General features: G+C 37.9%; 1 protein-coding gene across 3 annotated transcripts in view; it reads left to right on the forward strand.

The window, feature by feature from the left end:
- The first annotated feature begins 445 nt into the window (after positions 1-445).
- LOC131435203 (pro-resilin) overlaps positions 446-16,582 on the forward strand; it is a 43,245-nt gene continuing 27,108 nt past the window's right edge. The window contains exons 1-2 of one of the 3 annotated variants that reach the window (XM_058602852.1): positions 446-669; positions 797-828. In XM_058602852.1, coding sequence (XP_058458835.1) covers positions 814-828 — 15 coding nt within the window. In that variant the 5' untranslated portion in view covers positions 446-669; positions 797-813. Of the gene's footprint in view, positions 829-16,582 lie in introns of all 3 variants that reach the window. The other 2 variants (XM_058602851.1, XM_058602850.1) reach the window with 2 other exon arrangements.

Genomic DNA, 16,582 nt, shown 5'->3' on the forward strand with positions numbered 1-16,582 from the left:
TTCGATCGCTATCGAAACGATTTCAACCTAGAGTCCAAGTTATTCTTCTCAGAGAAGATTTTTCTCCACTTACCTATAAAGACCTTTATCCGCAAGAAAATTCATTGGGTCCCAGAGCGATGTTGCTCTCGTGTTTTGTTTCCTCTCTCGCTGATGTACCTAATACGTCACCGTGCGATGGGTGAGAATCACCACCCCTATTTGGTGGTACTCTGCAAAACAAGCAGCTGATCAGCTCCGTAACGAACAGATCTTCCTTTCACGTGCTCATCGTTCAGCCTAATAGTGCGGACCGCGGCGGATCGCGGTGACGGTGGCATTAGTAGCTTAGTGGTTGGCGCTATACATAAAGGCAAAAGATGTTAATAAGTCCTTTATTCGGATCGTGCGAGAATGCAACAATAGGCTGGCTGTGAAATAAGCTGAAACTGAGAGAATTACTACTCTCCGCTAATACCACTAGTGAATTGATTTGTTTTTTCGCGACTGATTTTCGGAGAATCGCGAGCGTAGAGGAAAAGCTTGGTGGTACAACAACGGCAGTGGTTACAGTAGAAAAATTATTACTTAGATCTACAGTTAATAAAAGGGAAGCTTGCGGTGTTGCGATGAGACAGTTGATTTCGGTGTTCTGAAAGTGAAGCAGCAATTATTCAACGCGAACAGCCGGTGTGTGGTGAAACATTAGATTGAACTTTACTAACACTGTAAATTGTGCTATTAAACGGCTTGGCAGTTGGTGAATAGACAGACATCAATAATTCGAGATTTTTTTTTCGTTCGGTTCCAGTAACAGGTCAAAACGGAAGCAAAATGATAAAGTTTTTGGTGAGTAGTGAATTCGTCTACTGTGAGCGTTAAGAACATTCAGTTATGGAATCAGTGACAAGTAGTAATTTTTAAGTTTTGTATGGAACAAATTTTTGACAGTTCAGAAACAATACAGCGGATATGAGCCATCTATTTAATGAAAAGAAAACTAGATAAACTAGATTTTAAATTTGGTGAGGTCGCACAATTGGATATGAATTCGGATTGATAGACTAACTCGAACTATTGATTGATTTATTGGTGGTTATAATTGCTGGATCAGTCGGAGTAATGAGGTAATGGTCGAAAATTGTTGCTATGATGTTGCTGAAACTATTAGGATTACTGAAGCGCTCTGCCTGAACATAAGGAAGAGGTTATCTCATTTTAAATATCATTGCGTAACAAACGAGCGTTTATTCCATTAATTGAAGTGCAGAGCTACTGGTTGCTTCGAAGCAGCCTTGATGGTATTCCGGAACCCCCCAAGATTCAATCTACCAAACCATTTTATGTTTCATTGGCAGTTGATCTTTTCAACAGTTAACCGCCATAGGCGACTAATTCCTTTTTACCGTGATTTTTTGAGGCCAATACATTACCTTTTGTAAATATTTTTGCCCTGAAACAAAAAGTTTTTTAATAAAGAATTCGTTTATGAAATATTTCTGGTTGTATGTGTGTTTTTTTTTTAAAGATGGGTTTAAACGTTAATTATTTCCAAATACCAATCTAAATACACTATCTGTTTGTTAATTTTACCATTTGCTTAGTTAGAATCCTGGGAACCACCAACCCAGGATGAATTGAGCGTCATTCTCACAGTCTGGTCAGTTGTCGTAAGCTCCTGAATTCTGAATTTTAATTCAAGGTTTAGAATTTCGTTTCAGAATTCATTTTCACAGTTTAGTTTCAGAATACAGGTTCAAAAGTTAAAACTAACACTCTCCAGCTGAGTCTTAATTCTAAATTTTAGAACTAGGTTTTTGGCTAGGTTTTTGAATCTGCATTTAGTGCCTTAACTTTAGTTCCGAATTCTTAATCAGAACTCTATTTCAGGAATCAGTTTTAGTAATCTAAAACAAAATTCAAGATATGAATCGAAGATCTGGATTCTGAAACAAAAATTTGGGATCTGAACTCCGAACCATAATTCTGGACTTCCTAACCAGAATTTGCTGTTGTTTGCCGTTTATTAGCAGCGCTCACCACGTGTGGGTTGTCTGCCGCACCACCAGAATTTAATACTTGATATTTTTATACTTATTTCAGAGTTCATTTTCTCCGTTCAGGTTCAGAATTAATTCAGCTGGAATTTGTTTCGGAATTTGAGTTCTGGCACTAAATTTTTGAACTGAATTGAGTCCTTTCATTTGGAATTCATTTCATTCAGGTTTAGAATTCTTGATCTGGATTTTGAACCGGAATTTTGCAACTGAATTCGAAGTCAGTCCCATGTTCCGAGTTTAGTTCTTCAATTCACGTCCTGTCCCGCAATGTCCAGAATTCAGGTTCTGCTGTAGATAAATGAACGATGGTAATGGGTAAAGAGCACTAGCTGTAAACATCGGATAAATTTCACAAATCTCAAATCTTAGAACCATTAAAAAATTCTTGAAGTACTATGCGAAGTTCTCCTCCACTGGGTATGTAAGGAAAGGATAGCTTCCCGAAAATTGCGTTTTGATGGAACAGATTGAATTGCAATTTAAGAATAGCGAAAACATGTGAAAAATGTTCCAGTTACATTTTCTTTGCATTAACACACTCGATTAGTAACAAGCACATTTCGATATGAATTCTCTCTCGCGAATTTTTTTGCTAAATTAAAGATTTACATACATTTCATTGGTATGCAAGCGGGAAAGAGAAAGATAAATAAAATTTGCGTAAAACTCTTAATTTTTTCGGAAAACTGCTTTTTAATAAAAAAAAATATTCCGTATTGTTCATCTTTTGTATCTCAGCCTAATACAGATGCACTAAGCGCTGCTTCAACTTTTTCACTAAGAAATTTTTCAACAGACATTGGAGAAAAATTGATCAAAATTGTTATTTCAACCTTCACATTCGTTTGAGAATAAATTATTGATTAAATAAAATATTCTAAATTCAATTGTGCAAGCCTCTTTGGTAACCTTATTGCACTGAACATATGAATTCGGTAGACTCAGTAGGTGCTGTTCCGGCTGCATCACATGAGTGTTATGGCGTTTTTCATTGAGAAACACTGGAGGTGTGGATTGCTCTGGTTTTGCACTTTCGAGCAGAAATGGCAATGAAACACCGTCAAAATATTGCATTTCTGCTCGAAAGTGCAAAATCAGAGCAATCCACGCCACCAGAGTTTTTCAATGAAAAATGGCATTAGTGTTCCATGCTATAATAGAAAACAAAGCATCACACCACCAAAGTTAACTGCACCTGAACCTGAACCTGAAAAATAAAATTAAGGTGAAGGTTTTCCGTAAAGTGTAAGATTATACGTGAACTTGGTTCGTTATTAAATTTTTGAAGAAAATACTTTATTTAAACTTTTAGTTACAGAGCAAAATTGATATCGTGAAAAAATTGGTACATCGTATAGTTTTAGTAGAAGCTTTATAATAGCATAATCATTGAACCTTGTGCTTTATCGGTCATGTCACCTATCAGGAATCAGGAATCAGAACAAATTGGCTCAAATGGCACGTTCCCCTTGATATTTGGAGATTTGTGCCTTGCCATCAATTTGTTTTTAGCATCATTTTCCCGATATATAAGAGGGAAGGATTGAAAGGAAATGGTAAGGGTTGGACTAGGAGGATGGGAAAAATTGACGACACAAAAACACATAAAAGCAGAAGTAAATTCTGCACCCCTAAGGGATGCTGAACAATCTGCTGAGGATCACATTTAGTGGAAGCAGAAGGAAATTCTGAACCTCTACGAGGTCCCGAACAGTCTGATGTTAATAAAACCTCCAACCCCCGAGAGGATTTAGAGATCTTACAAAAGCGACACCATTCTGCACTCCCGGAAGAATGCAGAACGACTCGCAGTATGTACGAGCAGAAGTAAATTCGGTACCCCCGAGAGGATGTCAAACAATCTGCCAAACCCTATTTAAGGTGAATACAGAAGGGATTCATTCACTCCAGGAAGAACGATGAACCCTTCTGACTATAGCTCCTTACCACATTGGGTGAGAAACGAGAGAATATCCTTCAATTTTAGCTCCGCATACACAGACTCAACCATGTATGGAGAACCAAAAACCCGGATACGTAGCTGCGTCAATGCGGGACAGTTACATATCAGATGATATGAAGTACCATAATCGCATTCACACAAATCACACGAATAATACTCAGCACGTTGAATAGTAGCCATGTGATAATTGAGTTTGCAATGTCCAGTCAGAGCTCTGACCAGAATACTTCAATGATACTTGGAGAAATGCAGTAGACACTTTGACATTTTCAGATTTAAATCTGGTAGAAACGCTTTTGTCTGAGCGCAAGTTTGCAAGCTGCGCCAGTAGCTGGCATGTTTGGATGCAGCCCAAGAACGTATCTTGTGCTTTATCCAACTAGTTGAAAGTGGTAAAGCTGGTTCAGGACCAACGAAATCATTCGTTGCACCAGCTCTAGCCAACTCATCAGCCCATTCATTTCCAGTAATACCAGAATGGCCGGGTACCCATAAGAAGTAAACAGCATTTCAAATGCTGAGGTCTTCAATTTGAGTTCGACATGCGATCACTAGATTCGACCGTGAGTCATTCGAACTGAGTGCTTTTTAGGCTGCCTGACTGTCGGAACAAAAATAAATACGTTTACCACAGATCCTCTGCTGAAGTGCCGATTGTACTCCACACAGAATTGCGTAGATTTCTGCTTGGAACACAGTACAGTATCTACCAAGTGAATGAGACTGCTCCAGCCTATTTCACGACAGTAGACACCAGCACCAGCACGACCATTCAACAGAGAACCGTCCGTAAAACAAACTATGTGTTCATCAAGTTGTCGTTCCAGACAACCAGACAATCATTCCTAACGAAGAGGATAGCTCACATTGAATGTTTTAAAAGGAAAACTGCATGTGAGAGTTAGGTCACTAGGAGCGAGTAAATACTCATCCCACGGAACCATTTGAGACCACAAGCGAGTGTGACTGGTAGCATATTCTAATGGGTTACTGTTCCAAAGCCCTGTAACCCTAAGACGGTATGCACAAGATAATGCTTCTTGTTTTAGGAACACATGTAGTGGTTTAATGCACAGTAGCGCCTCTAGAGCAGCAGTAGGAGTTGTCGTGAATGCTCCTGTCATCGCCATTAGGACCATCCTTTGGAGATGATTTAGCTTTGACTGAACTGTCGCGACTTCTCCTTTCTGCCACCATACAAGACATCCATATGCTAAAATTGGTCTAACGATAGTTGTGTAGATCCAATGAATATATCTGGGTTTGAGTCCCCATGATTTTCCAAAAGCTCGTCTGCATTGGCCGAAAGCCATGCAAGCTCTTTTAATCCTGAAGTCAATGTGAGCAGACCAATTCAGTTTTGAGTCAAGAATAACCCCGACGTATTTAACTTGATCGACCACAGTGACCCCTGAACCAAAGAACTGCAACGGACGAGCTCCTGTAATTATCCTACGATGAGTGAAAAGCACCATTGATGTTTTGCCCGGATTTACAGATAATCCAAACCTGACAACACCATTGTTCAACAGATCGCAGGGTTTGCTGCATTAAATCAAAGAGAGTGTTAATGCTTATACCGGTCATCAATATATGATAATCGTCGGCAAAACCATAAGTCGGAAATCCAAGGTTATTAAGTTTCCTTAACAAACTATCAGCGACTAGGTTCCATAAAAGTGGGGATAGTACACCACCTTGAGGACACCCACAGACACTCAGCTTTCTAATCTCTGGCCTGCCGAAGCGATGATCAAAGAAGTTGATTGCTAAGCATTGCGTGTATCCAGTAAGGGAAAAACCCAAGATATTCCGTTCACGACTGCAATGTTTAACCTCCTGCAGCCATTCAGCCATCGGCACGGAAATATACCTTGACTTAGGAGTTCCTATTTTTGTGGCCTTTTACGACATGGAATAGGAAACCAGTGGATCAATTCTTGGTAAAAAATAATTCCGCCGGATGCCACACGGCTTACCTGTTTGGTGGACTTATACCACCGGTACAGGTGGACCGTAGCGTTATTCTTAGCAGTTGGGAAACCGCTACCGACACTACACGGCTATCTAGGCTGCTCAGAGAGGGAAGTTAACATTGATGGTCAACTTCCATGGATATAGAAGAAGCTTTATAATAGCATAATCATTGAACCTTGTGCTTTATCGGTCATGTCACCTATACGATTATTTATCCGAAATGACCCGTTTGAATGTGATCTGTGACCATATCATAGCTTTCCAACGAGTCTATGGTAGCCGAAATCGATGGTGTTAATTCCGGAAAAAGGGTAATTTTACGGCATTTATACGATTAGATTTTCTAGTCCTGAAGTGGTCGCCGTGAGCCATTTTAACTTATCAAATAATTTAATAATAGCGTTTCAAAGAGTAGAAGATTTAAAAAATCGCCCTTTGCTCTTTGAGAAATTTTAGCGGACAACAGAAAATGCTACCGAATTAGATAAATAGTAGCTTGCGAACGGACCTAAAATTATTGATAGGAGATAAACCATTTTCGAAAATTTTTAACGAATAGCAGTTATTTGCAGTTTATCGGTTACGTCACTTCTACGATTATGTCTCCGGAATGTGTCTGCCTTTGTTGCTCTAACCCAATCAATAACCCAATATAAGCTCTCAATCCAACCTAAGAATGTTGAAGGCGAATTCAAAATGCGTAGAAAAATGCACCCATATATACGATTTCGTCGAGCTGAGTCGTATGGTACATGAACCTAGGAATCTTGTAACAAAAGTAGGATTTGCACTAATTCTACATCCCTTCTGTAGTGAAAGACAAAAAAGAATGGTAAAATGGCCTAAATTTTTTTAACAAAGCATCCCACTGAAACAAATTACAAATTTGCAACATTTATAATCTAGTTTAACCATTTTGTTTTGCATCTGCTTTCCAGTTAATTTACTTAATTCATTTCCTTAATAAATTATGTTCCTGTAAGTTGTTGAAGGTTTTTATCCAGAACCGGTTACCAGTTCCAGAAATACAGGATTTTTGTCTGGGATCATAAAACCTTTCATTTGAATCTATTTTTTTAAATTAAGTGAAAAAACGTAACATACACACGTACACACACATAAATTTTGTGTACCCGACGAACTGAGTCGAATGGTGTAAGACACTTGAGTGCACTTTTTCTTCATTTTTACCTATTTTTATATAAATAAAAAATAGGTATAGAATTCGCTCAAACTTTAGAAAATTTTTCCGAGGCCCGGAGGGCCGAATGACATATACCAATCGATTCAGCTCGACGAACTGAGCAAATGTCTGTATGTGTGTGTGTGTATGTGTGTGTGTCTGTATGTGTGTTGTCAACTAAGAGGTCGAGATCTCAGAGATGGTTGAACCGATTTTGATCAAACTAGTCGCAAATGAAAGATCTCCCCGTCACCCAAAACGCTATTGAATGGTTTTGAGATCGGATGTTTACTTTTTGAGTTATACAAAGTTTTATGTCAAAATTTTCAGTATCTGTTTTTTGACAGTATCTGTCACAATTGACCTTGAAAACAGAATATGTTTTCAGACTTAGATTCCGCACGGTAATACCTATCCAACAAGCCATAGATTGTTAAAATCCGTCCATTTTTAACGGAGATATCGAAATTTTTCTGTAAGCGACTTTTCCCCCTATTCCAGCAGTAGGAGTTTTGAGCGCTGTATGACAAAGAAATGCTTGGGAGCAACGGAAAACACGATGTTTTATACTGTTACATACAATTGTTTCTAGGTACCAAAAGGATTGTGTACAGCATCCTTTTTCATGACATTTAGCCACGGACCGATTTTAGCACGGCTCGTTTTTGGCAACATAATCGTTCGAATATGACATATATAAACCAGATGATGGCAGAATTTTTTATTATTATTTTGTTTTAAACTACTTACAGCAATAAATGCTGGAACAACATAACATCCATATACCATTCGAATCAGTTCGTCGAGATCAGCAAATGCGTGTGTGACAAATAATTTCACTTAATTTTCTCGGAAAATTTCTTTTCTACAAATTCAGATTCATACGAAAAGTCGTATGCTCCCAAACAAAGATCCTGCATTATGTTTGGTTCCGACCTCTGGTTCTGGAACTACAGGGTGATATGTGAAACGAAATCAAAATTGTGTAACTCATTTTTCTCGTAGATGGCTGAAACGATCTAAGATTCAAATAAAAAGTTTCAAGGTTCTATAAAACATCTTGCTTTTCAGTCAGATCCAACTTCCGGTTTCGGGGATAGTATACAAATGTCTATTCCACATAAATTAATCAGGTTTATCGGGTTAGCAGATTTGGATAGTCGATAAAAAAAATTAACTTTTTTCAGTTTTAGTGGTATTCAGTTTTCGATTCAGAAGACACCTAAAAATTTAATTCGTGCTATGATTTCTCAAAGATGTCTTAACTGATTTTCAAATATTTTGAAACAAATGTGAACTGTACAGCTACTCAGGTGAATTTATCTGACTTCGGCTATACCGCTTTTAGAATTCCGGTTCCAGTATAAAATCGTTTCTCAAAGCTCAATCGTTTTCTCAAAAAAAGCCTAATCGAATTTCAGAAACAAAAATTCAAATTAAAACAAACTTATATACAAAAATTAATTAATTTTATCCAATTATGATATCCGGTTCTCGAATTACATGATGATGAATTTTTAAAATTCAAACCGATATAGAAGATGACAATCCCGAAAAGCTTCAAAGTTGGACTCAAAACTGTTGTAATTTATTCGTCATATGGCCATACGAATCGGTTTGGGTTATGCTGGGTTCTGAATACCGGCTCTGGAAGTACCTTAAATTACCGTAAACTCTAAAGTGGAACTTACATATCATGGCATGTTTAATCGATTATCACACTTCTAGATTCAAATTCGATCCGATTTGCAGTTTCGACATTACAGAGTAATGAGTGATTAAAATCTCAAATTGTCGCTTAAAACGACGGTCATTAAAATAATGTCATGAAAACTTAAACACCGAAGAATATTCATGCAAAAAACACATGCGGATTGATAAAAATAGGTATCATCTCACTGCTAGGTGGATTAAACACGTTTTTTAACATTTTATCCCGTTATTCCCAAACCGGACTTAGACGAAATTAGGATATCATATTTATATTTTTATTGATCTTATTATTATTATTATTATTATTATTATTATTATTATTATTATTATTATTATTATTATTATTATTATTATTATTATTATTATTATTATTATTATTATTATTATTATTATTATTATTATTATTATTATTATTATTATTATTATTATTATTATTATTATTATTATTATTATTACTATTATTATATCGTTTATTTTGACCCGGTCTAGATATCATAATATTTACGCACACTGGACTAGTCCACTTCAGCTGACCTGAATTACTATTCTGAGTATTGTTAAGGAAATCCACCTTATTATTGCGGTACCACCTTATAACTACCATGTCTTAGTGTCAGCTCGTATGATCTGACCTGAACACCACAGGAGATAAATATTTCTCTACGCTCACTGACTCGTACAGCTTCGATTATATCGTTAAATTATTATTCAAAAACTGAATTCTGATCTGCTGGTGCAAACTTCTTGCCTGATTGCAAGCTATCTGTGAGAGAAATCTGATTTTTCTGAAAACATCACCCCGTGCTGAGAAAAATGTGTAGAAGACACTTCACCATCGCGGAACTTGTTTCGGATCAACTTTAGCAGCCGAAATAATCTATTTTATCTTATTGTGTGAAAAAATTCAGCAAACGAATCCAACGCATAGAAGTTTGATTTCCAAGGTAGAATCAGTTTCCATCTCGACAACATTCATCACTTCACTCAATCGTTGCATTATTGCCCTAATAAATTACTCGAATGATCAATCATATAGCGATTATCGATCACAACGATGACGGTTCCCGTGTGATGGATGGTGTGCTACATTATCACAGATTTTTCATATCGAACGTATGCTGACTCAAAGTAGACCGGTTCACTGTGAGGTGATTTTTTCTCGCCAAAGAAACAGCTGCTGGAAGTAAATGGCATGCGAAAAATTGAACAAAAACAAATGAATAAAGATAGTGAATTTTAAAACCGGCAAAGCAGAATACGAATACCGACTGACACTAGCTTCACTGCAATCGCATCAACTTTTACCACTATGCTGATTCCTTGATGAGCCTGATCCATTACATAGTAAAACTACAACCTTTCAACTCTGCTAGAGTCCACTACGAAATGGTTAATCAGATCAATTATCATCGAGATTAGTGATTAAAGCTCGACGTTTCGTAGATTACCGCATCGAATGCGGTTTTTATCGTGAAAAAATTACCAGTTTTGTGACCTCCGGCACTGCATTTGTGCATTAGTTTTAAGATGAGCAGGTACGGCAGTTATACGAGCGGTAGACACCATTGCATTGCCCGAATGACATTTCTGAGTTTAATTTATGTTGTTTTCGTTGACATTTGGACACCTGAGTTTGATAATTTTGTTGCATTTGGTAGCCGTATCGTTTGCGGATTAAGTAACGACATCAAGTGTTTTCCAGTTACTTTAAGTTCCATACGGTACTGTCACTGAAAATGCTTCGAATAAAATACCAAAAGCCTTTTTAATTACAAGGTTTACTTTCTACGTATTGATTGTTGAAATACAACTAATTAGCGAAGTCAGGGTACTACATTCGGATGCGGAGCTGGACCGTTTGCTGTTTCAACAGACTTCGCAGCCGATTCGTAAATATACAATATACAAATGCAATAGACGAGTTCAACGATCACACTGACGCAAAAAATCCTTCCTGATCGGAACTCGAGCATACGACATCCAGCTAACAGTTCAGCTGAAATTTCGTATCGTCATCAGAGGCGATACAGCGATTATAGCGATCTTCCAACTTTTCGATACCATTTTTGTAGTACGATTTGTTCTTTGCCTCAAAATAGGCCTCAGTTTCAGCGATTACCTCTTCATTGCTTCTAAATTTTTTACCGTCGAGCATTCTCTTGAGGTCTGAGAACAGGAAAAAGTCACTGGGGGTCAAATCTGGAGAACACGGTGGATGAGGGAGCAATTCGAAGCCCAATTCGTTCAATTTCAGCATGGTTTTTCGTTGTTGTTTTTGATCGATTGTGAGCTCACGCGGCACCCATTTTGCACAAAGCTTTCTCATATCCAAATATTCGTGAATAATATGTCCAACACGTTCCTTTGATATCTTTAGGGTGTCAGCTATCTCGATCAACTTCACTTTACGGTCATTGAAAATCATTTTGTGGATTTTTTCACGTTTTCATCGGTAACAGCCTCTTTTGGACGTCCAATGCGTTCATCGTCTTCGGTGCTCATATGACCAGCACGAAATTTTGCAAACCACTTACGAATTGTTGCTTCGCCCGGTGCTGAGTCTGGATAACACTCATCAAGCCATTTTTCTTACAATAACAAAAGTAGCTTCACTCAAAATGCAATATCCCACAAACTAATAATCAGACAGCTGTCAAATTTATACACGTATCTTTTGAAGGTTGGTACTAACTGAAAATGGTATGGATTTAATTCTAGTGGCGCACTCTCATAGAAACGATACGAACTTTTCAGCCGATCTGTTATGAAGAAGTGATCATTATACTCTCGATCGCCAATCGGAGCCATAGAAAATTTTTGTAACCAGAAAACTTCTGACAGGGTATAGCGTGATGAGTAAGCCGATGCCTTTCTCGCTGCCCACCTGGGGTCGATTCCCAACCCCGCATATAGGGCCAGAAAGTTTTTCTGGTGCGAAGAGGCTTCGATTATTCTTTTAAGAATCGAAGAAAAAAAAAGAAATGATTTTGAAGAATACCACAGTATTATATATGATAGTTTGATTGATATGAGAAAGGCATCATTACACCACTAGGTGGATTAAAACAGGTTTTTTTCTTGTTTAGATTATAGAAGTTTCAACCTTAAGGTCATAGGTTGAAACTTCTATAATCTAAACAAGAAAAAAACCTGTTTTAATCCACCTAGTGGTGTAATGATGCCTTTCTCATATCAATCAAACTATCATATATAATACTGTGGTATTCTTCAAAATCATTTCTTTTTTTTTCTTCGATTCTTTAAAGAATAATCGAAATAGATTTGTTTGACCGTCTACTGATAAAAACTATCAATTGGAAAAGATTTGAGGTCGATTTAGAAAACTTTTTACGGTTTTTCGCTCTTTTCAGTGATGGTATAAAATTTTTAACACACTTTACCCTATATTTCCGGATCCGGAAGTCGAATCCGGATGAAATTCAGGAATTACGTATGGGACCACAGGACCTTTCATTTAAAGTTTGTGAAAATCGGTCGCGCCATCTATGAGAAAAGTTAGAACAAATATTTTCATTTTTTTGCACAATTTACCCCATAAAGTTAGTGCCTAAAACGTTACATACACAAATGCGCACATACACACACACACAGACATTTTGCGTACTCGACGAACTGAGTCGAATGGTATATGACACTCGGCCCTCCGGGCCTCGGTTCAAACGTCGGTTTTCACAGTGATTGCATAATCTTTCTATATGAGAAAGGCAAAAACAAAATTTTTTCTTCGATTCTTAAAAAAATAACCGAAATCGGTTTGTTTGACCGTCTACTGATAAACACCATCAAATTGGAAAAGATTTGAGGTCGATTTAGAAATTTTTTTAAGGTTTTTCCCCATTTTCAGTGATGGTGTACAATTTTTAACACACTTTACCCTATATTTCCGTATCCGGAAGTCGGATCCGCACGAAATTCAGGAATAACGCATGGGACCACAGGACCTTTCATTTGAACCTAATTTTGTGAAAATCGGTCGCGCCATCTATGAGAAAAATTAAAACACCTATTTTCTTTTTTTTGCACATTTTACCCCATAACTCTCGAACCGGAAGTCGGATCCAAATAATATTCAGGAATTTTGTATGGAACCTCAAGACCTTTCATGTGAATCTAAGTTTGTGAAAATCGGATCAGCCATCTCTGAGAAAAGTTAGTGCACTTATTTTCACAATTTTTTGCACATTTTACCCTATAATTCCGGAACCGGAAGTCGGATCCAAATAATATTCAGGAATTTTGTATGGGACCACAAGACCTTTCATTTGAATCTAAGTTTGTGAAAATCGGTTCAGCCATCTCCGCGAAAAGTTAGTGCAAAAAAACGTTACATACACACATACGCACATACACACACACATACACACACACACACACACACACACACACACACACACACACACACACACACACACACACACACACACACACACACACACACACACACACACACACACACACACACACAGACATTTTGCGTACTCGACGAACTGAGTCGAATGGTATATGACACTCGGCCCTCCGGGCCTCGGTTCAAAAGTCGGTTTTCACAGTGATTGCATAACCTTTCTATATGAGAAAGGCAAAAAATAACCTAAACTAACTGTTGTTCATGGAAGCCTATAATCAGTCGGCTACAACGAAGTTGCTTATTCACCGCAGTGTATCTCGAAACTTCGTAAGAAGCAATCGTTACGCGTTGTCAGAATGGGAACTCATGTCCATCTCAACTCGACTAGTTGACGTTTACATGAAACCTAACTGCGATGCCGTTCTATGCGTTCGGATCCTCTGAGTAATGCAACCAACATGGAAAAAAAACTTGAGCTGGCGAGATTTTGTCGAAAACGGTCGAAGATTGTTTGGCCGATTTCAAAGGAACATTAATTCAAATATTTATTGGTCCAATATGAATATGAAAAAATTTAAGCGTGTGATTTTCACAAACTTAGTTTCGAATAAAATGGCTGAAAATTCCATCGAAAAATTCGATTTCCAGTTCGGAGTTACAAACTGATAACATTTTATTTCAGAGTGTTTTGTAAGATGCGGATTCTTCAAACTGGCTTGCAATACCTTCGTTTTTGCAAATCTGTTAAGTTGAAGGCCAAACAAACTCATTTCGATCATATAAGTTCACGGTTTCCAGTTCCGAAAGTACCGCAAGTGATAATCGAAAACTCCAATCTCACATTGAAGCAACTACGTATCCGGGTTTTTGAATCTTATATACACGGTTGTATCTGTGTATGGGGAGCAAAAATTGAAATATATTCATCTTTTCTCACCCAATTTGTTAAGGAGCAGCGAGGTTCATCATCTCTTGTGGAGTATGGAATCTACTCCTAGTCATAAATAAAGCGAATCATTCTGCACTCTTCCGGGAACGTAGAATGGTGTCGCTTTTATAGAATCTTAAATCCATTCGGGGGTTAGAACTAAAGGGTGATTTTTTAAGAGCTTGAGAACTTTTTTAAACAATAAAACGCATAAAATTTGCAAAATCTCATCGGTTCTTTATTTTAAACGTTAGATTGGTACATGACATTTACTTTTTGAAGATATTTTCATTTAAATGTTGACCGCGGCTGCGTCTTAGGTGGTCCATTCGGAAAGTCCAATTTTGGGCAACTTTTTCGAGCATTTCGGCCGGAATAGCCCGAATTTCTTCGGAAATGTTGTCTTCCAAAGCTGGAATAGTTACTGGCTTATTTCTGTAGACTTTAGACTTGACGTAGCCCCACAAAAAATAGTCTAAAGGCGTCAAATCGCATGATCTTGGTGGCCAACTTACCGGTCCATTTCTTGAGATGAATTGTTCTCCGAAGTTTTCCCTCAAAATGGCCATAGAATCGCGAGCTGTGTGGCATGTAGCGCCATCTTGTTGAAACCACATGTCAACCAAGTTCAGTTCTTCCATTTTTGGCAACAAAAAGTTTGTTAGCATCGAACGATAGCGATCGCCATTCACTGTAACGTTGCGTCCAACAGCATCTTTGAAAAAATACGGTCCAATGATTCCACCAGCGTACAAACCACACCAAACAGTGCATTTTTCGGGATGCATGGGCAGTTCTTGAACGGCTTCTGGTTGCTCTTCACTCCAAATGCGGCAATTTTGCTTATTTACGTAGCCATTCAACCAGAAATGAGCCTCATCGCTGAACAAAATTTGTCGATAAAAAAGCGGATTTTCCGAATGGACCACCTAAGACGCAGCCGCGGTCAACATTTAAATGAAATTATCTTCAAAAAGTAAATGTCATGTACCAATCTAACGTTTAAAATAAAGAACCGATGAGATTTTGCAAATTTTATGCGTTTTATTGTTTAAAAAAGTTCTCAAGCTCTTAAAAAATCACCCTTTATTATTAAATGTTCATCTTGGGTACCTGCAGAATCTTTTCGGGGATGCATAACGGTTTGTTTCTCTTTGTTTTGTGTTGTTTTCTCACCTCACAAACTACACTTTCCATATTACTTTTATCCTTTCCTTCCCATCAGGGAAATAATGAGAAGCCTTGGCAAAGGACAAATCTCCGAATAAACAGAGAAACTGCAGTGTCTTAAAATAATGTTGTGCAGGCGATATCTCTCGGCAAGAAGTTGGAAATTGTACAATCTACGATATCTCGTGTTTCAAATTGGTATAACGAACGTTTAACTGTTGACCGGAAGGAAAATAGTGACCAAAATTGATTTCCGTATAATGAAAAGAACCACAAGCGGGTAGTTCAAATGTACGGCAGAATACGGTGGGAAAATCACATGCACGGAAGCTCTATACACAGATGTTGACAAAAGCGCATCTTCCGCAGACTTCCGATAGATTCCTGGACTCCTGTTTTGTACTGCGCAACATAAGATTGATGTGCCAGAAAACGTTAAAGAGCAAAATATGTCAAAGTTTGCCACAGAAATCATGGTTTGACAATCAATCTGTTCATGTGGAAAGCAGAGCACTCCAACGGTTAACGGGCAAGTATGCATGTAAGAATGCCAGCAAAAGCGTCTACTTCAACTTCTAAGATAACACAATGATTCTACGTTTTTCTTGTTTGGATTTTGTCTTTTGCCATTACTCGAAATATGTTTTGGAGTGGTTGATGAGGTCAATCCCCCGGACGCATCGGAACTGCAGCCAATTAAAGAGTACTGCGGACAGGCGCTTCGGAAAAATGCAAAAAAGTAAAAGTCGATTGATTTTCAGAGATAAAACTGATTTTTAACTCAATGGAAACGTGAATGAGCAAAACTGCTTTCGCTCGATGATACTAACCCTTTCGCTTCCCTTTTCATTTTCTTCGTCTTCTTCATTTCTATTGGAAACTAATCAGATTCGCTTGCAAATACTAACCCGGTCGCACTTCCTTCTTTCCTCCGTCTTCCACCATCTTTTCGATCACTAATTAGATCTACTTTCCAATTCTAACCCCGTCTTTCTCTCCGTCTTCCACCATCTTTTCGATTACTAATTAGATCTACTTGCCGATTCTAACCCCGTCTTTCTCTCCGTCTTCCATCATCTTCTCGATCACTAATTAGATCTACATGCCGATTCTAACCCCGTTGTTCGACCACGCTTACTTTCCACCCCCTCCACCTACCTTCATCATCCATTTACCTATCCCTTTTTCTCCGCCAGTTGAAGCAAGAACACTATTGCTACCCTGTAGTGCTTGGTGTTAT

The sequence above is a fragment of the Malaya genurostris genome, chromosome 3 (assembly GCF_030247185.1).
Source record: "Malaya genurostris strain Urasoe2022 chromosome 3, Malgen_1.1, whole genome shotgun sequence".
NCBI lineage: Eukaryota > Metazoa > Arthropoda > Insecta > Diptera > Culicidae > Malaya > Malaya genurostris.